Source organism: Orbicella franksi, chromosome 4 (genome assembly GCF_964199315.1).
Source record: "Orbicella franksi chromosome 4, jaOrbFran1.1, whole genome shotgun sequence".
NCBI classification, from domain to species: domain Eukaryota; kingdom Metazoa; phylum Cnidaria; class Anthozoa; order Scleractinia; family Merulinidae; genus Orbicella; species Orbicella franksi.
The window spans coordinates 33,124,342-33,152,274 of NC_138148.1; the positions used below are offsets into that span (position 1 = coordinate 33,124,342).

Genomic DNA, 27,933 nt, shown 5'->3' on the forward strand with positions numbered 1-27,933 from the left:
GAAAGAAACTTCTGTCTTGATTTCTTCAGCAATTTATTTCATATATACTATATTTTTATTTTTATTTTTTATTTTTCACTTTATTTTAATATATTTTTTAAAGTTACCCTCGACCCTCGACATGTTACCCTCGACTCTCGACTCTCGACAATTAGATATACTCAATACCAGTATGCCTTCGATTTACGAGAAACGGGACTGTATAAGCGAGTTTCTTTAGCGCAAATTCATTTGTGCTTTTTCTTCGTGATAATAGCCCAGCTTATTAGATTTCCCTTGAACAAGTCGATTTAACCGGGAGAAAACCTGTCTAAATACAAACACTGAACCTTGAGTTGGAATTTGCTTCCCTAAATATTGCTATAACAGCAGATAACAGCGAAACGTTAGTCACACCTTTTCTATCTGGACAGAGTTCGTGTATTCAGAACGCATATTTTCTCGTCGAAAATTGTTACCACCGGCTTGCCGAATTAAGCTCGACGCAAGTACGCCGTCTGAACCAGCCGTCGCTTCAAAGTCGCTCTAAAGTCGAACTTAATCAAGTTTGGTTCGGCAAATGAGTGGAGCGGCGTTTGGACGGGGCCTAAGAGGTACCAATTCTAAAACAACACATTATCCCTCGTCATATTTTTTTTCCCTAAAAGGCACCGCAAAAGCTCTCGCTGTAGATCTTTTGACGTTGAACATCCGAAGAGCTACCAAAACCGATCTTAAACCCCTAAAAGGTACGACAAGCACCCTGGTCCTTTTTATATGGGTATCAGCCCCGGGACCCAAATTACGTTCTCCCAGGGAAACCAAACCTTCCCCCATAATTTTAGTTCTGTAATTTTATGGACATCGTGTCTCCCGACTTAAACATACGTTTAATCTTTCCCTGGTATTTTTCAACCAGTGCTTTTATATTCCTGTCAGTTTTTCAATAGTAGAGTTTTACATAAAACAACGAGAACACTTTCGAACGTTCGTTCGTTTGTAGCTTAGTAGCCAGGCATTTGATCAGGAGAGGGAGTACTGGACACGACTGTTAGAGTTTCAAGTTAATCCTCTCGAGACAAATGTCACAGAATGAATTGCAGCTACTTGCGTGAAAAATAAGACAATATCGAAAATGAGATTTTACGATAACGAGTGCCATAAACCTCCAGAAACTTCAATTTTTATCAATCATGTCAAGTCGTTTCCACAAAGATGAAACCGTTTAAATTGTTAATTTATCTTAGGTAACAATTGCAAGGAAACAATATTTCTGTAGCTACTCGACTGAGGCATAGGCAGCGTCCATTTGTGTACATTCAGGTATTTTACTTGCTTCTAGTTACTTTTGATGAGTTTTGGGTTTTAGGGAAATCCTTTATGAAGTATCGTGATCTTTAACGTGATCTGCAATTACTGATAATAATACTTCGACATTTACAGTTATAAATGTGCTTTTAGTTGATTTTACAACTTCCAGAAAATGCGTTACCTGAACAACTCAAGGAAATCAAGTTCTGATGTATCCTCTAGATAAATCAATCCATTTTTAGTTCAGGATTTTTATCTCAACTTGGGCGTTGCCTGTTGTTTACAGTTTCGTGGAACAGCTAAGAATTGAGTCGTGATTTAACTATGTGTTTATTTGATTAAACTTAGGTTTCTCTCGCTGTATTGAATAATTTTAGGTGCAAGTTAAACCCAAGTGAAAAACTTTGGTTAGCTGACAGAAATAGCGTGAAAAAAAAAAAAAAAAAAAAAAAAACGATATTGGCCTTTGAAATAATTGAAGAGGAAAGGAGCCGAGATTGAAGTAGGATGTGTTTTTATTACATGGCTGTGTCTCAAATGGACTGGGAACTATCGAATTCACGAATTTGATTGGCTGAAATTGGTATTGAAAGCGGTCTAGGTTTTCCCATCTAAACCGGCATCTAGACCGGTAATGTTTTGCAGTGAAAAAGTTGCAAACTAAAATACAAAAATATTGACTACTTTCTTCTTACAATATTTACCCATCGAAGTGTCAGAAAGCCTGATGAGAAAAAAAATTAAAGAGGACGGACAAACTTTGGCAGATTTAAGTTCAGCTCATCGCCGTTCGCAAGCAAAATTTCAGCTAGTACAAACCATTTTCATTAAACGAATTAAACTTTTCTTGTTTGCCATGCAATAAACATCTAATTATTAACCGAGCAGAAGGTCTGTATGGGAGAATCTTGACCTGGGTCGTGTTTGCAGACCTCACTGCGTTCGGTCTGTACTCACGACCTCGGTCAAGATTCTCCCATACAGTCCTCCTGCTTGGTTAATAAGAGCTAAATAATAAATAGTTGAATCAGAGAACCTCGCTCGCTGAGCTAGTTTCCTCCAGAGGGAGCGCTACACACGCTGCTCCCTTTTACTAAAACAACCGACTGGGTCTGTTTAAACTACATGGAACTTTGGGGAATGGCCTTGGTAGAACATACGCAGGTGGATAGGGGTGGAGGGAAGGGAAGATAACCAAAGTTAACAAAATAACGAAACAGCAAAAATGTCACTGTTGCGGATAAAGCGATAAAATGGCGATTCTTGAAACAGGCGTTTTTAAACATTTAATTTTGTGAAAACAAATAAAGGTATAATTCAGCAAATATTAATCATTAGACTACAGCCTCGAGCGAATACCTATCTTTCTTGTTCAATCACTCAAATGTTCTATTTATCTTAAAACTTCCGTGAACAGTGACGCGCTTTTGAAATCCTAACTTGCCCTTAGAATATTGCAACATACGCGAGCGCTGACCATATCGGCAACAATCCTGGCAACAATTATCTTACAAAAGTGCCATTTTTACAGCCTAGAAAACCATCATAACAAGCGAGTGACGGCAGTAAAAACACTCTGACGTTACCAAATTTATCAAGTCCCTATGTATTTGACGTTTTTGCGGTAACATCTGTCAATTTTCTTTTGAAGTAGACATGCGTATTTGCATTCAATATCACCTGGCAGACGTCGTATAAAATTGCCCGAAAACGACTTAATCTTTGTTGGGAAAAGAAATAAACGACGAATTTAAGTCGGAATGTTTTAAGGTAATGGCGTAATAACAACAGAAATAACCGGGTATAAATTGTAATTTATTTTACTTAAAAAGGACGCCTTTTTAACGATCTTGCTTGTTAAACGATTTGAATCGCTGTTAACATTAATAAACCATTTTGTATTCAGTTGTTTTTAAGCGCCATAAAGTTTCTCAGTTTTGTTGCGCGTCTTCATTTTCTAAGAAATATTTGTTATTAGTCTATTCACAGACCGAGGATGCTATTGCGTTTCAAATAGCAAACGGTAATATATAAATCTTGAAGTGGAGACAAAAACCTCAATGACTCATGGCAGTTTTGAATTGGTGATTAATCGTAAACTCATAATTCATACACTAGCTATTGTTTGGTAGTCATCGACGATCAGTTTATGCTACTTCATATGTTTTTTTCCCTTGGTCATCAGAAACAAAACACTGACAAGATTTCCTACGCATTACGGATGTAGATAGTTGCACTCAGCTGAAAGGTATTGTTCATAATACTTATTGTAAATAGTCCTCTGCCAACATGAACTGTAGATAATTAATTAAGCTACGACGACGAGGCAAATGAGTGTTCTATTCCTGACAGCCCGGACTCTCACCCCGGGGGGGGGGGGCTACTCCGGGAAAAATTGGGTAGGGGTGTGCGGCCCGCTTCCCAAAAGCGTTACCATATTTAAGAACAAAATCTGCGATTTTCCCTACCTTTACATGACCTGAACGAAAATTCGATACCCTATTTAAGACCTGACCCTTAAACCAATACTCTGCTTCAGACCTGTCTTATAATTAGCTCCCTATTTCAGACCAATTTTAAAGACACTGTGAAGGACTTTTGTTGATGGCTTCATCGATAACGATGAAAAGATAGCTTCTTCTGGGAAAACATACCCAATTCAAGGCTAGAGTGCCAAAACCATACCCTATTTGAGACGAAAACGGACAAAATCTATAACCCATTTCTGACCAATAAGGCTACGAAAACATCCCTTTGGGACCGCATATACCTACAGAGCCCATATGAGAGAGTAACCCCCCCTGCAGGACTCTCACCCACCACCTTTGATGTACGTAAAGTCGTACAAAGTTCATTATTTGTAATCGTCAAAGCCGCAATCTAGCTTTGACGCCATCAACTTAGACGATGACGCTTGTGTAATGTAAACTTGATTGGTTCAAGTACAGTGCGCTTTATAACAGAGAGTAAATGATAAAACTAAATGACAGTGAGCAAGACGTCTGAAACGTTTTAAGTTGCTGAGCAGTTATTTACTTCGTTTCAGGATTCTGTCCGAGAAATTACTCTAACCCCAAAACTCGTCCGTAAGTAACTGTAAAATGAAAACAATCGTGTATAATTTCGGAAGCACTGTATTTTTTCTACGTTTTTCTTTTCAAGGTATGCTAAGATGATGGCGGCTTTACCGAGCAACACAAGCAGGCTGAAAAACTCGACTGACGAATTGCATTCCAATTTTATTCCACTGTACGCCATCTTAGCACCTTCCATCCTTCTTGCTGTTGTCATATTATTTGGCAATTCTTTGGTTGTTTTATCTTACAAGATCAACTACAGACTGAGAACTCGAACTAACGCCTTTCTCGTCAGTTTGGCCATCTCGGATTTCCTGGTTGGCGGTATCTCTCTGCCCATGTGGATCTACATTATCTTAACAGAGTTCAACGAGTCGCACACTTTTAAAACAGTTTTCAGAATTTTTGACGTCTTCACAGCCCTCGCATCCATTTACCACTTGACCGCCATCAGTGTCGAACGTTACATTGCTGTTTCACGGCCGTTTTATTACAAACGCTTGTCTTCGTTCTTTCACCGAGCCATGATAGCTTCCGCCTGGATTCTCGCTGGCGTTCTAGCTTCACTGTCTTCCGTCACCACTACCACCCCCTTGACCAGCCGAGTCTACTCCACGGTCTTGTTCATCGGCGGGTTCACTGTCCCCGTCGCCATAACAGCGTTCATGTACATCGGCGTCTTTTCAGTGGCGCGGTCTCTGCTCCAACGCAATCCACCCCGCACTTTGAGCCAGCAGAGCGCGAAGAGCCTAAAGGAGTACTATCAGGGGGAGAGAAAGGTCGCTATCACTGTAGCGCTCATAACAGGCTTATTCCTCCTTGCTTGGGTGCCGTTTTTTACGGTGTCGGTTACAGCAGCATACTGCTACCATTGCCTTCCTTCGTCACCAGACACCCTCATAGGTCTCGTTGTCATCGTAAAGAGTGTACATTACCTAAACAGCGCAGTCAACCCACTTGTGTATGCGCATCGTAACCGTGAAATAAGAAGGACATTTATAACGCTGCTAAGACTAGATCGTGGTATCTTCCATATTAGGGCTGAGGAGCATGCTCCTTGGGGATTTCCTCTGAGGCCTACCTGAATTGGACCGTGTATTCTTCAGCAGATGTAAAGATATTCAAACCGTTGTGTGATAAAACAAAACAAGTACAATTTAAAATAATGAACAGTGAGATAAGGAACTAAAACTGAATTCTTCTATACAAAGATACTAAAACTTGAATGCGAAGCAAGTTCTCGACCAAGCCAGTAGCAAGCAAAAGGTCCCCAGGTCTTATAAAAACCTTTCCATAGCAGCAAATAATCAAACAAAGTGGAGTCGAATTGCTTGCTCCACATATATCGATCCTTCATGGATCCCTCAGGAAATACTTGTTGCCTCAAAATAAATAAATAAATAAATAAATAAATAAATAAATAAACAAATAGATTTTTAGCTTATACGGTTTTCACCTACATGCTGTTAATTTTTATTTTATTTATAGTGAGCTATTTTATTAGTTTTACAGTTGTAGAATATCATTTTGTAGTTAAGCAAAGCAATATTGTTTATAATGTATATTATTGAAAGATCGTATGTAATAAAAATACAATTGTGGTATCTGAAATTGAGGTATCTGAAAAAAAAAAAAAGATCAGGCATCTGAACAACATCACTGTCCTTAGTAAGTCTGAGAGAGCTAGTGTTATCCAAAAATGCAGGACAGAATATTCTTTGGCGCATTTTCTTGGCTCTCGTTCAGGCACATAAAGAAAAGTCAAGTTACGTTCTAGTTGGGAATGTTTCCAAGAGTAGTTATTTTTTGGAAGGTGGCTATTTTAGGGATTTTCTCATGCCTGGGTGAAATCTTATCACAGCTTTCCTAGGGTCACTTATTTGGTTGTTTGTCGTTTCCGAAACTTCTTTTCACAATTTGGTTTCATATTTTAAGGATTGCACTCGGCCACTAACATCATCCCAATTTAGATTGAAAAAAAAAATGGGTCCATTACGGGGCTTGCCTATGTTTAACCGGATAAGGAAAGGAAAAAAAAACACCTGCCTGTTGCAGGATTAAATTACCTCATGTTAGTTGTGAACCTGCGGCTGTTAGTGTCTCTCCACCAAGACGTATAAACGCCAACCATAATAGTCTTAGGGCAAACTTCGGAACAAAATATATTGGTACCCCATTCATGAGAAGTGTAAAGGTTGAGCTGGTCGCTTTATGCCACGGAAATTATTGCATTAAAAACAAACTGATCTTCAAAGCTCAATTTGAAATGTCACGTTTTCTCTTATTTTATTTATTATTAACTTCGTCACGGTAGCATAAGGTGCCGCACTGTTTCGCCTGATGGTCTTTCAGCGAGGTTACTAAGCGTTACTCATTTCTTCTATTATTGATGATTTCTAGTCCGTACTGCACGCTCTCGAGAGTTTGTTTGCATTTTTTGTTTTGTTTCATGAAAGACATCACAAAATGTAAACATTTCGCACCTACTTACATGAAGTAAAGTTTCAAAACAACCGCCATTAATTTATGGATTCAAAGCGGTCGAATCTTTATGCTTCGTTCTTTCTCATATCACTTGATGAGACAACTTCGAAGCTGTAAAAATCAATGAAGCTGTTGGAAAAAGAATTTGGAAGGCCTTAAAGATAAGGTATGTGGATCGTAACGAATAACATCGATTCACATCGATTCGCATTCTATCGAGTGAGATTAGACTGCGCGGAACGGACTGGAAATCACCTTTAAGGGCTAAGGTTTCAATTGATAAATTAACAAAGATGGTGAATTTTAAGCTCGGTAATGAAATGTGAAGGTGAATTAATCAACGTGACACGAGCGTGGGACAAAGAAAAATTCTGAGTTCCTGACAGGAATCGAACCCATGACCTCCCGAACACCGGGCGGGCGCTCTATCCACTGAGCTACGAGAACTACTGGAGAGCAAGGTCATTTAACTGAGTTCATATATGACAGGTGTCCTGCATACTGCTAGGATCATCGCTATCGAAGTCATCGTGAGTAGTGATAAATTAATAAAGATGGTGAATTTTAAGCTCGGTAATGAAATGTGAAGGTGAATTAATCAATATGACACGAGCGTGGGACGTGTCATGCTCGTGTCATGTTGATTAATTCACCTTCAAGGTTTCAATTGTTGCAAATAATAACACACTGATATCAGTATCTAGGCCTGAGTGGAAATCCCCACGGAGTTTCCTCCTCTCTGTTAAAACGACAGAAAACACGCTTCAACCCCAACAGTTGTATAAAAGTCCTTTTCATTTCACGGTCACGACGCGCATACACAAGTGGGTTGACTGCGCTGTTTAGGTAATGCACGCTCTTTACGATGATAACGAGACCTCTCAGGGAGTCTAGTGACGAAGGAAGGCAATGGTAGCAGTATGCTGCTGTAACCGACACCGTAAAAAACGGCACCCAAGCAACGAGGAATAAGCCTGTGATGAGCGCCACAGTGATAGCGACCTTTCTCTCCCCCTGATAGTAGTACTTTAGGCTCTTCGCGCTCTGCTGGCTCAAAGTGCGGGGTGGATTGCGTTGGAGCAGAGACCGCGCCACTGAAAAGACGCCGATGTACATGAACGCTGTTATGGCGACGGGGACAGTGAACCCGCCGATGAGCAAGACCGTGGAGTAGACTCGGCTGGTCAAGGGGGTGGTAGTGGTGGTGATACAAGACAGTGAAGCTAGAACACCAGCGAGAATCCAGGCGGAAGCTATCATGGCTCGTTGAAAGAACGAAGTCAAGCGTTTGTAATAAAACGGCCGTGAAACAGCAATGTAACGTTCGATACTGATGGCGGTCAAGTGGTAAATGGATGCGAGGGCTGTGAAGACGTCAAAAATTCTGAAAACTGTTTTAAAAGTGTGCGACTCGTTGAACTCTGTTAAGATAATGTAGATCCACATGGGCAGAGAGATACCGCCAACCAGGAAATCCGAGATGGCCAAACTGACGAGAAAGGCGTTAGTTCGAGTTCTCAGTCTGTTGTTGATCTTGTAAGATAAAACGACCAGAGAATTGCCAAATAATATGACAACAGCAAGAAGGATGGAGGGTGCTAAGATGGCACGCAGTGGAATAAAATTGGGATGCGATTCATCAGTTGAGTTGTTCATGTTGATTGTACTGTTGGGTGAAGAAGTCTTCTTGTTCACCTGCTCCATCTGAAGAGACTTGTAAGCAGTTAAAAACTGCCCACGAGACGGTGCTTCTGAAATTATAAACGATTGTTAGTCTACATACAGACGAGTTTCCGGTGTACAGTTCCTTGACGTTGAAACAAAATCAATAACAGTAAGATGAAACTTTTTCTCGTTGTCAGGAAGTTATTATTCATGTGTACTTTCGAACGGCGTAAGTTGAGTGTATTTGTGGTTTAAATTTGTAATGAGAAGGGGCGTCGCTTGGGCTGCATTTATATTGTAAAGATAAAAAGACAAAAAATGACCATAAAGCTTGTTTCTCAGACTATAAACATACTAAAACTAATAAAGGGTTTGGTTTTATGATATTTTCCTTGCTTATCTATGGAGGGTGGGAAAGGTTTCTGTCCGAGTTCTCATCCACCGCTGACGTACAGTACTTTTAATGCGCTCGCATACACGGGCCAACTTTCGATCGGTTTAATGCTTCTAATCTTGATCGAGGCATAACGTAGTTTCCTGTCGATCACATTTCTGTTTAAGATCGCCCTCCGATATCGTTTTTGGCGTCGTGGCTAAAATCGCGACACAAAAATCTTTCAAATATTGTCACTTGTGTCACAACTAGCAATTCACTCTTTTTTTTTTTTTTTTATAAGAATACTGTTTTTCTGGCCGAAACTCAATGTTCTTATTTTTCTGCCCATTTCTAGGCTGAAAATATTATTGTAAATATTCTTAGATTATGGCGTATGACATTTCTGTTTTCGAATGTATTTGGTGTCTGGATGGTGTTAAAGTAATTTTAGAGCCAACCTGCAGCATGAAAGCCTGATACGACGCACATAACTTCTTGCAGAAATGTTATTAGCATCGAGCTTACGGCTAGTGCTGTTTATTTGCTGCTTTTCAAATGGCTATTTTTGCCGTTTAAAGAAAGGAAGAATCATATACGGTTTAGTAACAAACATGTAATTGTATTGTATTTTTTCAACACTCAAAATTTTTCAAAATTTCAGCCTTGGGTTTATTCTTAAAATGTTCTCATTAAATTTAGTAAATTTCAGCCTCGATGTTCTTATAATATGTATTCTTATAAAAGGGAAAGAGTGTACTCAAACCCATCACAATTTTTACTGACAAAACATCCCGACCTTCCTGATAATGGTTTAATGTTTCGGCTTGTTATCGCGACATTTCTATCAAAAATCAGACGCTGTGTCTCAAGATGTCATTCAGTCATGCAAGTTTTAAAGGACTTCTTTATTTTATGACGCACTTTCAAAATTGAACATGTAGTTTATTTTTGTTTGGCAGACATGTCTATAAACGGCTTCTTTAGATTTAAATGTTAAGGATTTTATTTAATTTTGTAAATTTCATTTAATCTATTTTCCGTAGAAATCCTTTAAAGATTGAACTTAAACATAGCATAAAAAATAATAATAAGGAATAATAAATAAATAAATAAATAAATAAATAAATATAAACGCGAGCATTATTTTAATGCCTGCAAAAATACTGCTTTTTTAATTAGCATGGACGCTATATAAGTCATATAAAATTGATTTGGCAATTTATATTGAGTTTCTTGCTCCATTTTTGTTGGTGAATGTTTCTGCCTTTGATAAAGTCTAATTTTCCTCTGATGTAGCATGTTGAAGAAAACAAGGGGGTACAGCATTTTCACGTTAACGACCAATGAAAGTTTTTTTTCAAATTTTTCTTTACAACTGGACTCGATTCTGCCCTTTCGGGAAAGTAACTCGCGAAAGTGAGCGAAGGAAAGCAATCGTTGGGTGGAGGACGGGAAATGAGCGGTAAGCTATAGCCATAGCCCTAGCACGTTTTTGCTTGGGTTGACTTTTTAAGGGCTCCAGATGACATGGATAATGGCGCGCAAATGTATTGTAAATGGCGGAAATAGTAACTCTTAAAGCTTGTGTGTCTTGGCTAGATTTTTAGCCTTGCCACTTTAAAACGGTATCCGCGTTCCCTGGACCTATTTTACAATCAGTTTTTGATGAAAACAAAACAATAACAACAACAGCAAAAAAACAAAACAACAAAAACAAAAACAACAAAACAAACAAAAAGAAAACAAACAAAAAACAAACAAAAAAAAGCAAACAGTCTGCTCAATGGCTACGAACGCGCGTTTTAAATCTTTGTACATTTTGCAAACGTCCTCTGCAAAACAAAAACCGTGGGCGTAACATGGCCAAGCCGCGTATTTTGGAGAACGTAAGCCACGACGTCTAATTTTTTGTATTTTTTTTTGGTATTGATTGCTAGCGTTACATCTTTAGTTTGAGTAGGGTTTTAGACCGCTCAGCGTACTGACAAGGTGAAATGTATATCCAATTTTTTCAGGCGTCGTCCTTATCGTTGCCGTCTTCCGTTCAGTCTTCAGCTTCCTTATGTTGAACACATTTAAGAGTCCCTGTCCATAAATATGGAAAATAACTCGGCAAGGGTCGAAAATTCGATTTCGCTCATATTTCTACGGTAGATAGGCTAGAGCATGACAAAAACTACTGGATAGCTTATTTGGCAAAATATCCGTTTATTTCAAAGAAATATGCAAATTAACAAATTCCGTTAAAATCGTCATTTGACGCACCATTTTATTAAACAAGTTTGAGAGCCTCGCATGCAAAACCACATCATTCTTCCGTCTTTAAAACACTCAAATATTTTTCTGCAATGTTTAAATGTGTACTGGGTTGATTTTAGGGAATGTTGCGGTTTTTGTTGGCTGCAAAATAATTATATTTCGGAGACATGTATTTTATTCACTTAAAAGTATTTCGTACAAATAATTGATTTTCATCATGTGCGAAACCTTCATATGGATTAAGCTTCTGGTGGTTGAATAGCAGAAGGATGGTCTACAGATTCCTGTAAAAATTTCTCTGGGCAAATGATTGTGAGCGACGCGAGAGCTTTTCAAAGTACATTAAAAATGGAGATATTTGACCATCCGTCGCCAAATTTCAATTTACGGGTTAGATATATATTTTAGCACGCGCCACATGTCTTGAGCTATATTAAGTTGAAATAGACACAGAGCTAATAATTTCGAAATGTTCTAACCTTATTTGTTGTAAAAGGCAGGTCCAAAAGCCGATATGACGTGTTTCTGTCACCATTCGTCGCACGTAAAGCAGAAGTTTGCTTTTGCTTACACAACGTCCGATGTACATCGCCAACTGTCGACTTATTTAATGGTCGAATACCATGAATCTATGACCCTCTTTCGACACATATGATCACCACTGCATCTAGGTCAAAAACGGATAAGTGATTTGTAGATAGTTGCTTGCTTTGCACTACACCAAATTATTACGTTTGATCATGGTTTGATCTATTGCTGATTGAATCCTTGCTTGCAGCGGTTCCTCTTTTGTTCTTCACGCAATGCTGTCATCCCATTTTAGGGGGTAGGGGTAGGACAATTTCTTTCCTAATACGTAAGGTTTCGTAAGGCTTGGAACCACAGGGAGCACACAATCTTGTTGAGAAGGAAGAGATTAAATTATGCAATGAAAAGAATGAATAGTTAACCATTGCCCGTGTTGTCATCTTTTACTAGACCACCACTACCTACACACCCTGCTTAAATACTGTAACGCTAAACTCGTACCTACAATTCCGGCCAAAAGTAGTAGGGATACTTGAGCTGTATCACGTACCCCCCTTCCTCCCTAATCAATGTTGGAGAATATCGCGTTTGTTTCCAACGAAAAGGGGAAAAATTACCTGATTATCAACATTGAAAGTGGGGGGAGAGAACTTGCTTCGTGTCCTAACTCTTTTGTCTGGGATTGTAGGTCTTTTTGCGCCGTGCAATTATTTTTGGTTTACATATAATACAGTGCGCTACCCTCGGAGGAATGGGAGGTGGCCGCTTAATAAAGGTTGGTGTACCTTGAGTATTTTTTCACTATCGGGTTATAAATTTCTTAGTGAACATGGAGTCAATTCAAGACAATCATTATAGACGTCATCCTCGGAGACCCAGGGGCAGTTAGTGGGAGCGGGAAAAAGTCTAAACAGGTGAGAAAAAAGTTCGGGCGAAGACCTGTTTAGACTTTTTCCCTCCCCCCACTAACTGCCCCTGGGTCTTCGAGGATGACGTCTGCCATGATTGTCTTGAATTGATTTCATGTTTACTAAGAAATTTAGCTAAATTTAGAACCCGATAGTGAAAAAATATTCAAGGTACACCAACCTCTATTAAGCGGCCAACCCCTATTAAGCGGCCACCTCCCATTTTCTCGAGGGTAGCCCACTGTATTATATGTAAACCAGAAATAATTACACAGCGCGAAAAGACCTAGGTACGAGTTTAGCGCTACAGTATTACGCAGGGCATGTAGGTAGCGGTGGTCTAGTAAAAGATGACAACACGGGCAATGGTTAACTATTCATTCTTTTCATTGCTTAATTTAATCTCTTCCTACTCAACAAGATTGTGTGCTCCCTGTGGTTCCAAGCCTTACGAAACCTTATATGTTAGGATAGAAATTGTCCTACCCCTACCCCCTAAAATGGGATGACAGCATTGCGTGACGAACAAACAAGGAACCGCTGCAAGCAAGGATTCAAGCAGCAATAGATCAAACTATGATCAAACGTAATATTTTGGTGTAGTGCAAAGCAAACAACTATCTACAAATCACTCAGCCGTTTTTGACTAAGATGCAGTGGTGATCATATGTGTCGAAAGGGGGTCATAGATTCATGGTATTCGACCATTAAATAAGTTGACAGTTGGCGATGTACATCGGACGTTGTGTAAACAAAAGCAAACTTCTGCTTTACGTGCGACGAATGGTGGCAGAAACACGTCATATCGGCTTTTGGACCTGCCTTTTACAGCAAATAAGGTTAGAACATTTCGAAATTATTAGCTCTGTGTCTATTTCAACTTAATATAGCTCAAGACATGTGGCGCGTGCTAAAATATATGTCTAACCCGTAAATTGAAATTTGACGAGGATGGTCAAATATCTGCATTTTTAATGTACTTTGAAAAGCTCTCGCGTCGCTCACAATCATTTGCCCAAAGAAATTTTTACAGGAATCCGTAGACCATCCTTCTGCTATTCAACCACCAGAAGCTTAATCCATTTGAAGGTTTCGCACATGATGAAAATCAATTATTTGTACGAAATACTTTTAAGTGAATAAAATACATGTTTTCGAAATTTAATTATTTTGCAGCCAACAAAAACCGCAACATTCCCTAAAATCAACCCAGTACACATTTAAACATTGCAGAACAATATTTGAGTGTTTTAAAGACGGAAGAATGATGTGGTTTTGCATGCGAGGCTCTCAAACTTGTCTAAGAAAATGGTGCATCAAATGACGATTTTAACGGAATTTGTTAATTTGCATATTTCATCGAAATAAACGGATATTTTGCCAAAAAAACTATCCAGTAGTTTTTGACATGCCCTAGCCTATCTACCATAGGAATATGAGCGAAATCGAATTTTCGACCCTGGCCGCGAAATTGAGAATTTGTCTGATTTTTACAGGCAGGCACTCTTAAGCATCTGCGGGTCATTCACACAGAAGTTGAAACAACTGATCAGATAGATATTAGTGACAAAGATTTCTACCTATCAAACGAACGTTTTCTTTTCCTTAATCAGTCAATGTTTTCATAAGGCAAACTGGCAAACATAGCTTGTGAACAGATGAGAAATGACACATTTTTAACTGTTACTGATAGCTGAGAAAAGGTTGAAATATATTAAACAGCCTAAAATAATATATTTAATTGATGATTGAGACTTCAGTGCTCCGGCATCAAGATCTTCGGACTGTTTTACACTTTATAAGAATGTATTTTATACGAATATCGAGGCTGAAATTTACGAAATTTTAAGAATATTTTAAGATTAAACCTGAGGCTGAGATTTTGAAAAGAATATAATTTGTAAAATACAATTCAACTATGTTTTCAGCCAAACCGTATAAAATTTTCCTTCCCTAAACGGCAAAATTAGCTAAAAACCAACAAAAACAGCGCAAGCCGTATGTTCGATGCTGACAACATTTTCTGCAAGCTATGTGCGTCATATCTTAAGATCATCCAGACACTAAATAGATTCGAAAACTGATGTTATACGCTATAACCTAAGAATATTCACAAGAACATTTTCAGCCTAAAATCGGCCGAAAAATAAGAATATTCAGCCTCGGCCGGGAAATCAATATCCTTATATTTTTATAAAAAAAGGAGTGTATAGCGGTTCGTATTGCAAAGTTCAGATGATGGAAACCAGAGAGAGTATTCCTTTTCATTAAGATGCAGTCTGGGACCATGACGCGCACGTTTGAAATTAGAATATTTTTATTTTTATTGTTTAAACGTGGTGATAATCCACGTTTTGGTGGAAACGTTTATCTTAGAAATTATGAAATCAATGGATAAATTGCATGGATTATAATTGTCTACTTGCTGAAAATCCTCCATCTCAGTTTGTAATAGCTTAGGGTATAAAATACCCCATTGTGTAATATTATCGTATTCTTATGATGTGTAGAATCAAGAATATATTCACCCGGGTTTTCGATGGTCTCACTACACCCTAAACCTTAACTCCCCCTTAAGAGGCTTACCAATTCGGTGTTCAACTCTGGTTTATAGTACTTGAAGCAAATAGGGGTATTTCTACTTCTCCTGGTATGAAGGGGAAGCTAGAACAACGTACAGAAAAAGAAAAGAAATTAGAATTCGCACAAGCGAGCTCCGCACCACAGAGACTTCATTTTTCGCAATTATCCGATGCATTCTTTGTATTAATAATGGTGGTTATAGAAAATTTGGTAAAAATATGCCAGGTATCTAAATGGGACATGGGAGGATCAGTCAACAAAGATTTTCAAGAATCGAAGGAGGTGTGCGATTTCTGAATGCGCCGATCTTTTACACCATATGGACAAAAGAAACAAAAAAACAAAACAAAACAAAATTAAAAAACAACAAATGGCAACAGCAAAAACCATTTGAAAAGATGTGACTTCTAGCCTGTGATTTGCTAGCTTGATCAAGTTATCTGGCCCAGTATTAAAGAAAAAGTTGAACCTCGTGCTGGAGTTGAACACACTTTGTCAGTTTTGCGACAGAGATTCTGGTTGATCAAAGGACGATCGACCATCCGTCAGACACTGAGGAACTGTCTAATTTGTCGCCATTACCGTGTCTCGTGTAATTTGGATTGGAGTGGTTTAGATAATCGCACTGAAATCAGGTTGAAACCGACACTTAAGTGGCCAAGTTGCAAATTATCGAACATTAGACAGCCCGCTTTAAGGCGTTTAGACTCAAAAGTGCATCGAGTTTTATTAATCAATTTTATAACCAAACTTCAAAAATGCTTAATGCCATTGTTCAAATCTCTTAAATACCGTTGTTAACGATTTTGGGTCCCACGTAGAATTAAATGTTTAATGTTAGCAATTCAAACCTCATTTGTTGAATCCAATCAACTGAAGATTGCAAAAATGTTCGTTTGCCCTCCTACACATTTTAATGAAAATCTTGATTGTTGTCAGACACGTTAGAGGAAATTATTTCCTCGCATTAAACAAACAACTTCAAAGATAATTGGCTTTAAGATGCAATATAATTAACGAATTCAAGTATTAAATCGGTCATTTCCTTTGTTTCCCACCATATATAATTTTAATGGTGAAAGCGACGTTATCAAATTTTCAGGTTTCATTTAGCTGTTGACAAGTTTTTCAGCGATATAATAAGCGTACCGTATTTAACTGTTTAATATATCATTTTAATGCCGGATTTGTTCATTCAACCTACGATGAAAAAGATTGGGTTTTGCTGTATGTATTTGAGGCTTTAAAATAATACACAAATCTTGGCTATTGTTGACATATTTGAAATGCGAAGGTGGTTTGGAGAAAATTTTAATATTGTTCCGTAAATTTCTTTTAGTATAATTTAGGCCGGAACCACACGCTATTAAATTATTAGCTATAGTTTTTTATCCAAAAAAATTGCTACACAGTAAAACTTGTATAAAAGAATTTCCATCATTGAAATACTTTAATATTTCTCTTGAAGACCGGAAACTAAGAATTGTCGTCAAATTTAAGATGGGTTTTGTCAGCACCTAGCAAAGAATGAATCGTGAAGTGTCAATTCAAGCTGGCAGAGTCTTGTGCACGTTCATGATGTATCGCGCAACTTTTGAAATAACTACAGCATATCTTTTGCGCTTCTGGAAAACTAGCGTTCATTTATGTCATGTTTGGGGAAAAAGACCTCTTTCAAATAGTTAAGCTAGCGACAAAAATGAGATCGTGTTAATAGCTGCGTTTAAATAAATGGTAAGTGAAGAATAAAAGGTTTTCAGAGTAATTTGCATTTCTATAGCTTTATCTAAAACTCGGACAGCTGTGTACGCACGTGAATCTTGAATTGATTAAAACTGGGACAATCTTCATCCTTTGTATATTGAATTGGCTTCCGCTTGCCTTTGGGAAAACAAAGCCCTGAAGTCAATTTCGTTCGGCTTATTTATCAATCGTTGAAAGGCGAAGACACCTTCGAGGGGTAGATAAACGGACAAGTGGGGATACGCTTTCACTTTTTCAATATTGTTGGAAACTGAACGTTAGTTCCTCTCGCAAGAAGAGAGAGAGCACCTTCTTCTCATTGTTACAGTGTGAAAAGATCATTGTAGTTTTGCCGTCCATTTAGAGTAGAGACGCCTAATTTGTGCAACATAGTCTCTGTTTACAGATGACAAAGTTGTTGTTGAGTTTTTTCTAGCAGTCTTCTTCAGTCGCGATTCACAGAAAAAAAAAAACGGCTTCGTAGACTCACTACCATCACGACACCAGGATTTCATATACAACACGGACTCAAGAAGGATCTCTCAATTTTTGGACCACCGGCTGACATCAGGGATTTTCGTGACAAATTTCATCATCTATGTCCTTTCCGACCTGAGAGGTACTTGAACTTAAAGGGAACAGACATATTCAAAGAAATGGCCACTGAACTATCTTTGAGCACAGCTTTCCAGATAGTGTTTTGTCTGGCCCTCATGTTTGTCATCTTAACTGGAAATTCGTTCGTAGTTGCGGCGTTTTTTTCAAACTTCAGGCTTCGAACCGGCACCTACACTTTTCTCGTCAGCTTAGCTATCTCTGATCTACTGGTGGGATGTGTTTCTTTGCCTCTATATATGTACATCAGCCTAAAAAACGTCCAGAGAGGTCCATTGAACACATTTTTCTTATCTTTTGACATTTTCAGTGCGCTGGCTTCCATTTTTCATTTGACAAGCGTAAGTCTGGAGCGCTGGCTGGCCATTTCGCGACCGTTTGTTCATGAGACACTCTCTACACTGCATTACTCTTTGGCTATCTGCGGCGTGTGGATGACAGCTTTTGCCATAGCAGCTATTCGACCTGCTCTGGACGAATCCACGAGTAGCAACCCGCACAGAATTTACACGCCATTTCTCCTGCTCGTTGGTTATGTTGGGCCAGGAATTCTCATCAGCGTTGTCAACTATTCCATTTTTAAAGTGGCTCGCGCGCTCATTGCAAATCTCCCAACAATACAAAACGTGGAAGAAAGCACCAAATTACATAAGAACATAAACAAACAAAGACGCACAGCCCTCACGCTGACATTTGTCACGGCCTTGTTTCTCGTTTCGTGGTTGTCATTCTTTGTAATGAGTACAATCTCCGCATTTTGCACGCAGTGCTTGCCTATCCAGAAAATCACGGCTTTCCTTATCTTTGCAAAATGGTTGCAGTATTGCAACAGCGCTATGAACCCATTAGTTTACGCCTTTCGTGATACCGAAATGAGAAAAACGTTTCTCAGGCTTCTCGGTCCGTGCAGACGCGTGTTAGCGTCCCGGCGCCGTTGGCGCGTTGCGCCAGTTGACATGTCCCAAGACCAAAGAACTACACGATTTCGAGACGACAACAAGACAACGATGGAAATGGAATCACAGCTATAAACACAAGACGAAACTGTCACTTTATGTTTCAATAACTTGTTCAACCACACAAGGTTTGTAAATAGTCAATTAAAAGTGCCCGCTAGGGTCCTTGAATGTAAGCAATGTAACAGTCACAACAGACCAGAATAGTCATTCGAATTAGAACGTTGGAAAACTTTAATTTCAACTGCAAGTGGTAAAATGGATTTTAACCCGTCTACTTGAAAAGAAAAAAATTGGGTTATTTCAACTGCCTTTATGTCATCTTTATCTTTAATTAATAGCTGCATTATGACCGCATGCTTAACAATCGACTTGGAGGTCGGGACGGGAAATATCGGTTATAACTCTAAGTAATGGCGCACAGAGCAACCCCCGTGAGGCCAGAAAAAACTGGCCTAATGTTCGCTATTTTCCCGTCCGGTCCGAATCAATTGCCGGAAGTCGAGAAGTATCGATATATCCTACGGGGATCTCCTTTATCGAGCTTTCACGTTGGAAAAATTTGAAAATATCTGTGAAAATTAAATACTCCCTCCATGTTGTGGATCGAACTGAACTTACTTTGCCTGCCTGGTAATTCATCTATGCCAGTATACAGACGTTGTTAGATTCATTAGCAATAGTAGATGAACGGCTGCAGTTCTTTGAGGTCACATACAATATCAGTGGTTTTCGTTGCAAAAAAATACGACAGTTTGTAATGGTAACAGGACATCGTGTCGTCCAATTCGGTCTCTATTCATACGAGTGATTAACGAAATCGAACGACCGCGAAGTAGGAGTCCAATCATTTGTTAATCACTAGTATGATTACAGAAAACTATAACAAAATTCTCGAACGTGATTGGCTATCAGTAGCCCGATTTGAGCATTAATTGGACGTTGTACACGTCATGCTTGTAATTGGACAGTACGCGTCATATTGCGTCCGCTGTTGCGGTGCGCTTTGTTGAGTAAACTGCTGTGTTTTTCAGCATTCATAACGACGTTTAATCGTTCAGCGCTCAATCGATGGTTTGTTCGTTTCTCGAATTTTGTCATAGTTTTTATTAATTGGTAACAGGACATCGTGTCGTCCAATTCAGTATGTAATCATACTCGTGATTAACAAATCGGACTCCCGCTTCGCGGTCGTCCGATTTTGTTAATCACTACTATGATTACAGACCGAATTGGACTCCACTCAGTCCTATTACCATTATGAATTGGAAGACACGATGTCCTCTTACCAATTAATTGTATCCATCACAATTTCCCATAAAAGTAAACGTTTCATACAAAAAATAGCTTTTAATAGTCATTCTTGTATATGATAATTATAATTTTAGAAAAAAATATGGAGAATAGCTTCAAAAGCGACTGTTAAGTTTCTTTGAAAACAGCCACCGGCGCGGAGTTAAGCCTCGACGATTTTAGAGTCGCTCAGTTGAATTGGTTACTATGGTGATTGTAATCAATGTTATGATTGGTGTATTTAGTTGAGAAGACTTAAAATGATTGGCTTGCGTAACTGTCTGATTACAGGTGCCCGATTACAGCCAATTGTCCCATTCCAGCTTTGCAGATCAATTAGTGCGAAGTCCAGCAGCTTATGCACCAATCACATTTTAGAAAATTGTAATTGTTACTGATTAGTTCAATAAATGATAAGCTCAACGAAATAGTGAAGGAAGGTATATTTGCAAAGTACACATGATTTCTTGATAATTACTCTTAAAGGCAACAGGTTTTATTCCTAGAGTTCCCAAATAGGCATCTTACGTGTGATAACTATTCAAGATGCATGTAGTCGGTAAATATCTATAATGCATATCTATAATTGTGTGATAGCTAGGTATATTTCTCTTATAGCTGTCAGTTTGGCTCTCACAAGACTAGGAATCAGTTTACGTTGGCACAATTACAAGACTCCATACAAAACTGAAACACTAAACCACACAAAATGATACGGAAACGAAACGCGAAAACGGCATACAAGGATACCAGCTGCTAATTGATCTCAGCTGCTCCTTCAGGTTCAGCTGATCGGTTTTTTATCGGGATAAATAAATATTTTATTATTATTATTATTATTATTATTATAAAATTTTAGCCCTTGTGCTGGCGCTTTCTCTATTTTTTGGTTATATTGACTATTACAGTCTTTTACGCCTGCTCTTATCAGCTTGCGTCACCATTTTCAACCTATTCTTAATTCCTTTTCACTTGTTTAACAAGATTAGGATCTGATTCAATCGCAAACGCGCAACAGGAGAGCAAAAGCGTCTTGTAACTATACAAGCATCGTACTTAGAGGAAATGCTCTGGCACTCCTATCAAGGTTTTACATGCTTGTCACACGCCTCGTTTTTCTCGGAGACTGAAAAACGCGCTTGACGCTTGCGTATAAATATGAACGCAGTGAGGCATGCAATGCATGATATTACAACGCCGCTGACGGCCAAAATGATTGTCAGATTGAGGTGGAAGGGTCCATTGTCTTCATTTCTTGTCTCGTGGAAACGATCTGAAACAAAAAATAGAAATAGTTGTTAGCTTCTTAATTGAGATGCCTTTTCCTCTTTGAAAAATTACATGTTAGGGATTTTATTTGCCATGTTGTGTGTGATCAATCAGTAGACAAGCGCCTCTTTTCCTCTTGAGGTTACCGTCGCTACACTACGCGTTTGAAACAACAGAAATAATGAAAAATCGTTGGACTGATTTTTTTTTATTCCGTAATTGCGTTTAGCTTTCGAACAAAGTGTTAAGCTTTCGAGAGTTTGCTTTTGCAAAAGGTGTGGAGTACAAGCTTTAAAAAGAATTAAATTCGGCTGTATATTCATATATTGCATATATGCGATTCGAAAAAAGTAACGACGCTAGGACCAAAACACAGATGTTTTGGATCCTTTGGTTTAAACGCTGAGTATGCTATATACGATTTAAGTATCAGAGATATGCAAGGTAAAAGATTAAAGCCGGCATACGAGCCAAGTGGCCCATAAGGACGGCGCTTATCCCCAGATTTTGTAGGGTGAAGCGACTAAGAGTGTATTTCTACTCCCCCTGGATAGGATGCTAGTCCATTGCAGGGCTACGCCCCAGCGAAAAAACTCGTCAGTACCACCATTTATACACCTGGGTGGAGAGAGGTTCTGTGAGAGTGAAGTGTTTCACCTAAGAACACAACACAATGTTCCCGGTCAGGGCTTGAGCCCGGACAGCTCGATTCGGAGTCGAGTGCACTAACCAAGAGGCCACCGCGCGTTCTTCCCTCCCTCTCTCCTGCAAAGATATGATCCAACCAAACTTAAAAGGTGTGGCCCAATAGGTTAGGTGTAAGAGCAGTGCATACCATTGTCGTCTGTTTCTTGTTCCTCTCTCCTAGAATAGTAAGGACCTGTCGTGACGCGATACACCACAGATTCTGATAATGACCGCCTTTTTCTTGCGTTAGGGTTACACTCGTCAACCGTTGGACATTCGCAGTCAGAATTTGGAGTTTCCGCCAGGCAAACCTTGAATTCACAGTGCATGTAAACTGACAGTCCTGCGTCAACTTGAAAGTAACGAAATGATTGGATTGTGAAGCTTTCTTGTTTGCTGTCGTTGGCGCATGCGTACGATAATGTGTCACCTGCGTCTTGACTCACAGTGTTGTTACCACAGCTAAGTTGGAAAAAAGAAATATATAGAACATTTACAGGCAATAACAATTTTCAAGTACAGCTAATTTGTGTAATTGAGAAGTCTATGCTTCTGAATCAGAAATATCATGACAAATTTTTAGTTCATGTTGTTAAGTATTGCTGTACACATGATCAGTTCAGTGTACATCTGAACTTATTTTTATATTGCTATGCAAATATTTTATACAGTGTCCCCAATAAGTTTTTTAACGGTTAATATTTTTTTCGGGAAACGATTGAACATTTCCAATTTTTATGCCTGACAGCTAAGTTTTTGGCTAACGGTAAACCCCATTGAGACACTCCAGTAAGTCTGCGTGGCCTTCAACTGATTTTACTTGTACCAACCTGCCTCTCCCTTATGATTTTTTGTGCAAGAGAGTGCCCCCCCGGACCAGCTTCGGGTCCAGTCTCACCGAGCACCTCTGGAACCGCAGTATTCTTTTCGTTCCATGAACTTAAAAGAAATATTTTTAACATTTATTATTTATTATTACTAAAATAATGTAAAAAGATTGTTAGAACTACCAAGTAATGCCCTTACCCATTTTGTATGAATAAAACTTTTCCGTCCTCAGAATTTGGATCGTTTTGTTTCGACGAGTGACAGCTTAGAATGAAAAGGTCAAGGTTGCGTAAAGCGCTCGAAGTCACAACTAAGGCCCTGAAATATAGCACTTGATCCAACTCAACTGGGTTGACAAGAGGCGTGCTAAAATTAGCATCGTGGAAAATGTCAAGTGTAAAGGTGAAAAACGCGGAGTCTGAAGAATAAAAGAAAGAAAAAGTTAGTAACGTTCGATTCCTTTTCAAATTTAACACCTTACTGATGATGAAGATTTAACTTCATTCAAGATTAAATCTGATTCGGAGATGAAAAATGCAAAATCGTGTAGTCGAGTTTGATTACGTCAGTTTTTTAAAAGGAGTTTCTATAGTTACTAGAATTCTTCACAGGATCTTTAGCTATATAATGACAAGTTAGAAGATCCGAGATAAACTAAATCATCCGAGGACAAGGGGTAGGCAAGGGTCACTACAATAGGATAAAATAGGAGACCATCCGTACGAGGAGTTTCCTAGACGTTTAATCATACCGCCTCCGAGGTCCCTACCTCAATATCATGCAATTACGTTCCCTTTTTTCTAAAACCCTTCAAAAATCGTTTATTTGCTAAAATATGCAGAGGGTGCACATTTTTCTTGATGGAATGCTCTGCTATGAAGTCAAGTCATCAGCCTTAGTTGGTTTTCATACAGATTCTCTATTCTGGTCAAATTAAAATTTGGACATGTTTTTACCTGTGTTACCGAACCAGAGCAGGCTTACGATATATGCCTTTCTGATGCCTTTTTGTTTGTTTTGCCTCATTGTTAAGGAGAACACGGAGGAAAACCCTGGGAGCATGGCGAGAACTAACAACAAGTTCAACCGACATATGGCACAGGGCCAGAATCGAACATGGGCCACACTGGTACTAGGCGAGCGCTCTCGCCACTGCGCCATACCTGCTCCCCACGATATCTTACCTGTGGCATTGTCCCTGCGTTGTGTAAGCGGTATGAAGCTGGCCGTCACCGTGTCGTTGTTTACGTACACGCACGAGGCGTCGAACATATGGTCCACGGCTTGTATTGGGTCACTGCCTGTAGGTAGTACACGGATTTTGAACACGTATATGATATCATTGTCTCTTTCCTCAGACGTTGAGGAACAGTTTCCCACAAGCAAGTTGGTGTACGTTACAGTTTGTCCCGAGAACGTCGGCTCGCACTCTTCCTTGTCGTCGATTCGCCAATCGCTTTCGTTAAACTCGTCAATGTCAATGACATTCATGATGGTGATGGTGACGGTGTGATTATCGTTACATACAATCGAACCCGTTGGGGTACCTGTCGAAGACAAAAGCTGATGAGTTTTCGCAGATATTTACTCTATTTCCTCTATTTACGTGCAGAGTAACTTGCGTCAGACTTGCGGTTTCGTTGGTTCGAGGGCAGAAAAACGCGTCGGAACCGCGAGCACGGCTCCGCTGCTCATTTTCAAGGTTCGCGGTCTCGGCAAAAGAAACCGTAGGCAATGCATGAACAGAGATATTAGCTTTTGATGAAACTGTTGTGCTGTGTCGGCGAACAAGTGACAAAAGTGTCAAGTGATAAATATCCAATTGGTACTTGGCTTTTTGTCAACTTGAAGTTAATAAAGGCAAATAATCTTCTGTAGCGAGTTTGCGAAGCTGCAACGCAGCCTGATGAAACCTGATGGAATTGTTACTGGTCTTTCGTAAAATAGAATGTAAATAACAAAAAATTAAAACTGTTTTAATCATGAAAGCTGATTGACTAGCTAGGAAAAGTGGCATTTCAGAAAAATGTCTTGGGCTTGTTCGAGGAGGCTCAATATCTTCTTGAGTTTGAAGGCTTGACTGACCTAAGCTACATGCTTATTAAAAGCGCGGAAAAAGTTGGTAAAAGAATCATTTTTATTGTACAATTTCCCGCCGTGTTTATGCTGACGAAAAAAGCGGCAGTAATTCGAAAGATGTGCATGATACAGATCTCAGTTCCGTTCCTTTACCTCATAAATTTCTAATGCAATTTGTAAATTGAAGGAGCGAATTGCAGCTGTTTTGGAATACTGCACCCTTTTTAGCGGAAACTTGACATGCCGTTGTTCAGTTTTCGATGCGGCTAGCTCGTTAGATATTGTGATCGAACTTTTTGCTGCATCGAATTTTGACCGGCCAATTAAGCACGATGTTGAATTATTTACCTTGAGAAAATACAAGGCTTCAGTGTGTTAAAAGTAACATTGCAAAGCAAACTGATTAATTGCTAACCGTAGTACAAATTACTGTAAAAGATTTATACAGCTTAACTTCGACCTAAAGGACGAGCTAAGTAAATAGTTACGTTTTACTAAGTATGCCGAGAGTTTTGCCCCAGCTGGTGTTGATATGTTAGCCCGCGCTCAAAACACTGTACTATGCATACTCAGTAGGGCGGTAACCAGACTTCAGAACAAGACGAGGCAAGTTTCGAGCGCCGATGGCGGGAGCCGCAAGGGGGTCTGGGGGCATGCCCCCCCGGAAAATTTTGAAACCTAGAGGCTCAGAAATGCTCTTTTAAGCATTTTCCGTGGCATTTTTCTTCAGAAAAGTCAATCTCGGGCAAGTGTAGAAGTTCACTTTTTTATTGCTGAGCGATACTGGTGCCAAGTTAGTGACCACCTGCATTTTAAAGCATTCAAATGTTGTAACACGTATTATAACAATTAAACGTTTCTTCCAAAAACAAAAAAAAGGCCAAAATCAAGACGAGGTAATTGCCTCGTCTTGCGTCATGCTAGCTACGGCCCTGCCCAGTCAGAGCTAACGGCGTATCAGACATCTAAACTTTCACTGATGGAAGAGGCGTTATCGCAGCACCGTTCTATGCAGTTTTAAACGGTGTTATAATCGTTTTTAAATCAGATAATACACTAAAGGCACCGGATTTGGGGTTGCCGAAAGCAAAATTTGTGCCCACAAAAATGCAAAGAGACAAAAACTTTTATCGATGCACTTAAGATTCCAGTCATACAAAATTCAATACAACGATTTCCTTCTACACAATATGACACTGCTTTGTTTGATGGAATGTTTAATTTTCTCCAAGCAGAGTATAGTGTTAAGCAAAGGTGCTGATTTGCCTTAAAAATGCGAAGATCTTTTTGAATTTAGTAATATTAATAATTGTCGCCTTACTATATGAAAAAATTTTCTATATTGCTTTTTAATTGGAAAAATTCTGGAAAGATCTTACCTTCAATGCTGACTTCAAACTGTAAAACAAGCGCTATTAATAACCAATGAATCCACGTCATTTTGAGACGGACCTTTTATTGTTTCTTCTTCTGGGGCTTTTCCAGAGGCTTTGGAAAGCCTGACTAATGAGAAAATGAAAGCAAAAATAAAAATAAAAATGAGGACACCGTGAGGGATTTCAAGTCCATGCAATGTATTCTTATGCACTCTTATGTGCTTGTTTAATGGTTCGCTGGTTTTGACCTGAAAAAGCTAACAAAAACTATTTGTTTATCGTCACTACACTTGTATGTATGTCGTGGGACTAGAATTTTCTTCGAGCATATTTCAAGGTCTAAATGCGTTGTGTGTGATATTATGTCCTAACAGCTTGTTTATCATGATTGTGACTTTTTTTCACATATTAAATGCACTATACTTCACAAATTAATGTACACCATTATTCAGTTCAGTGATTGAAACTGATGATATTGCAGATGCTTTAAAGTGGCTTTCTAAAGCTAAAGGTTAAGTCCACGATTTTCATATCAAATGTTTTAGTTTTTACGATAAGAGCTATTAATGACTTGTTTATAACTGAGCAGGAAAAACAACAAGTGCACTTAGCGAGACGAAGAATTACCAATGCGAGCCATTTCGTTTGTCTCATCTTTTTATTTTCATAATGGCATAGTCACATCTATTAAAGACGGGTTCGTATGGGAATGCTTTGCACATATAACAACTTTCGGAGGTAAAATCGCTTAATCGTGATTACGTGATGCTGGTAGCTCGCGTTTCATTATCAACGGTTCATTTGAATACAGGAATTGATACATGACGCATGAAAAATACCTCGTTTAAAGGAGAAACGTGTACAGTCGTTCGAATCAAGGGCGGTGAAGCCAATTTCTTAACTAAAACGGCAGCTTCTTTTGACCTCCTGCAGGGTGAGCTTAGATTTAAAGTTTACTGTATTCATCAAGTTCACGCCGTCGACAATAATCTATTAGCAGGACCGAAACCCTCCCTGGCTTCTTACCCTGTTCACAGAGAGCGACAAATGTCGATATTTACAAAAAGATGCAAGCAAAACAGAAAAGGAATACTCACCAGCGCTTAGAGTAGCTTGAATTTCACTTTTCAACTGATGGAATCACTGCCTGCGCCCTTGACAACAAACGGAGTGCTTGGAATAGTTTCGTGAAGTTGCTTCGTTTGAAATTGTTGTCATTGTCGTCACGTTCCACTCCATTGGTTTCTCTCTTAAGATACGTACCTCGTCATTGTTAAACCGAATCATGCAATCTCGCTACGCCGAAGCCCGCTCTAGAAACGTGTCGCCTAGCAACAGTTTGCGTTTCAGCAAACAGCCAACGCCAACTTTTAACGCTGACTGAACCCTTTGAAAAAAGCATCGATCGGTCTCTTTACGTGTGATTTGGTATCAAGGCGAGGCGAGCGAAGCAAAGAAGACAACTCTCGGAATGTCGGCTTACACTCACATTCCTGTCCATTGACAATCCTCTGATCATGATGCGAATGAGGAGGACGACGATTACGTCGACAATGGCCACAATCACGGCACCGCTGACCGCCGTAATGATAGTCAAATTGGGCGAGAAAGCCTGGACTCTGTCCCGTTTGCTAGACCCATCTGCCAAAGAAATATCATTGTGTTAATGACTTGTTAAAACAAACCAGCATAACAAGTGAAATAGCTCATGGTGATTCTGTGAAATGTGCTTTCAGTTGGCCTTCGTGTTCACATGGAGTTTCAGTTTTCTTATCGTGCATTACTTGCAAAAAATTTCGGACGATTTTAACCTGGGACAAAAAAAAGTGTCCCAAAATGAAACTGTCCGAAATTTTTAAGGGTCTGAAATGTTTACAGTAAAGATAAATGTTTTTAAGTAGCTCCAAAGCTCTTAGT

At 39.1% G+C, this 27,933-nt stretch overlaps 4 protein-coding genes across 4 annotated transcripts; 2 read left to right on the forward strand and 2 right to left on the reverse strand.

Moving 5' to 3' along the window:
• The first annotated feature begins 2,069 nt into the window (after positions 1 to 2,069).
• Positions 2,070 to 5,512, forward strand: LOC145484119 (histamine H2 receptor-like). The gene has a single exon (XM_081462743.1). It carries the CDS (start codon positions 4,463 to 4,465, stop codon positions 5,450 to 5,452), a length of 990 nt encoding a protein of 329 aa, XP_081318869.1. The 5' UTR covers positions 2,070 to 4,462; the 3' UTR covers positions 5,453 to 5,512.
• A 1,517-nt stretch (positions 5,513 to 7,029) lies between these two features.
• On the reverse strand, positions 7,030 to 8,580 carry LOC145484117 (beta-2 adrenergic receptor-like). The gene has a single exon (XM_081462740.1). It carries the CDS (start codon positions 8,553 to 8,555, stop codon positions 7,545 to 7,547), a length of 1,011 nt encoding a protein of 336 aa, XP_081318866.1. The 5' UTR covers positions 8,556 to 8,580; the 3' UTR covers positions 7,030 to 7,544.
• Positions 8,581 to 17,080: 8,500 nt separating this feature from the next.
• Positions 17,081 to 19,577, forward strand: LOC145484118 (D(1)-like dopamine receptor). Its single transcript, XM_081462742.1, has one exon. The coding sequence runs from the start codon at positions 17,570 to 17,572 to the stop codon at positions 18,557 to 18,559; it is 990 nt and encodes a 329-aa protein (XP_081318868.1). The 5' UTR covers positions 17,081 to 17,569; the 3' UTR covers positions 18,560 to 19,577.
• A 116-nt stretch (positions 19,578 to 19,693) lies between these two features.
• On the reverse strand, positions 19,694 to 27,619 carry LOC145484115 (uncharacterized). The gene is made up of 6 exons (XM_081462738.1): positions 27,114 to 27,619; positions 26,020 to 26,143; positions 23,746 to 24,108; positions 22,760 to 22,979; positions 21,882 to 22,195; positions 19,694 to 21,050 (listed from the first exon to the last, which is right to left on the reverse strand). Exons 2-6 carry the CDS (start codon positions 26,078 to 26,080, stop codon positions 20,860 to 20,862), a joined length of 1,149 nt encoding a protein of 382 aa, XP_081318864.1. The 5' UTR covers positions 26,081 to 26,143; positions 27,114 to 27,619; the 3' UTR covers positions 19,694 to 20,859.
• Positions 27,620 to 27,933: the final 314 nt, after the last annotated feature.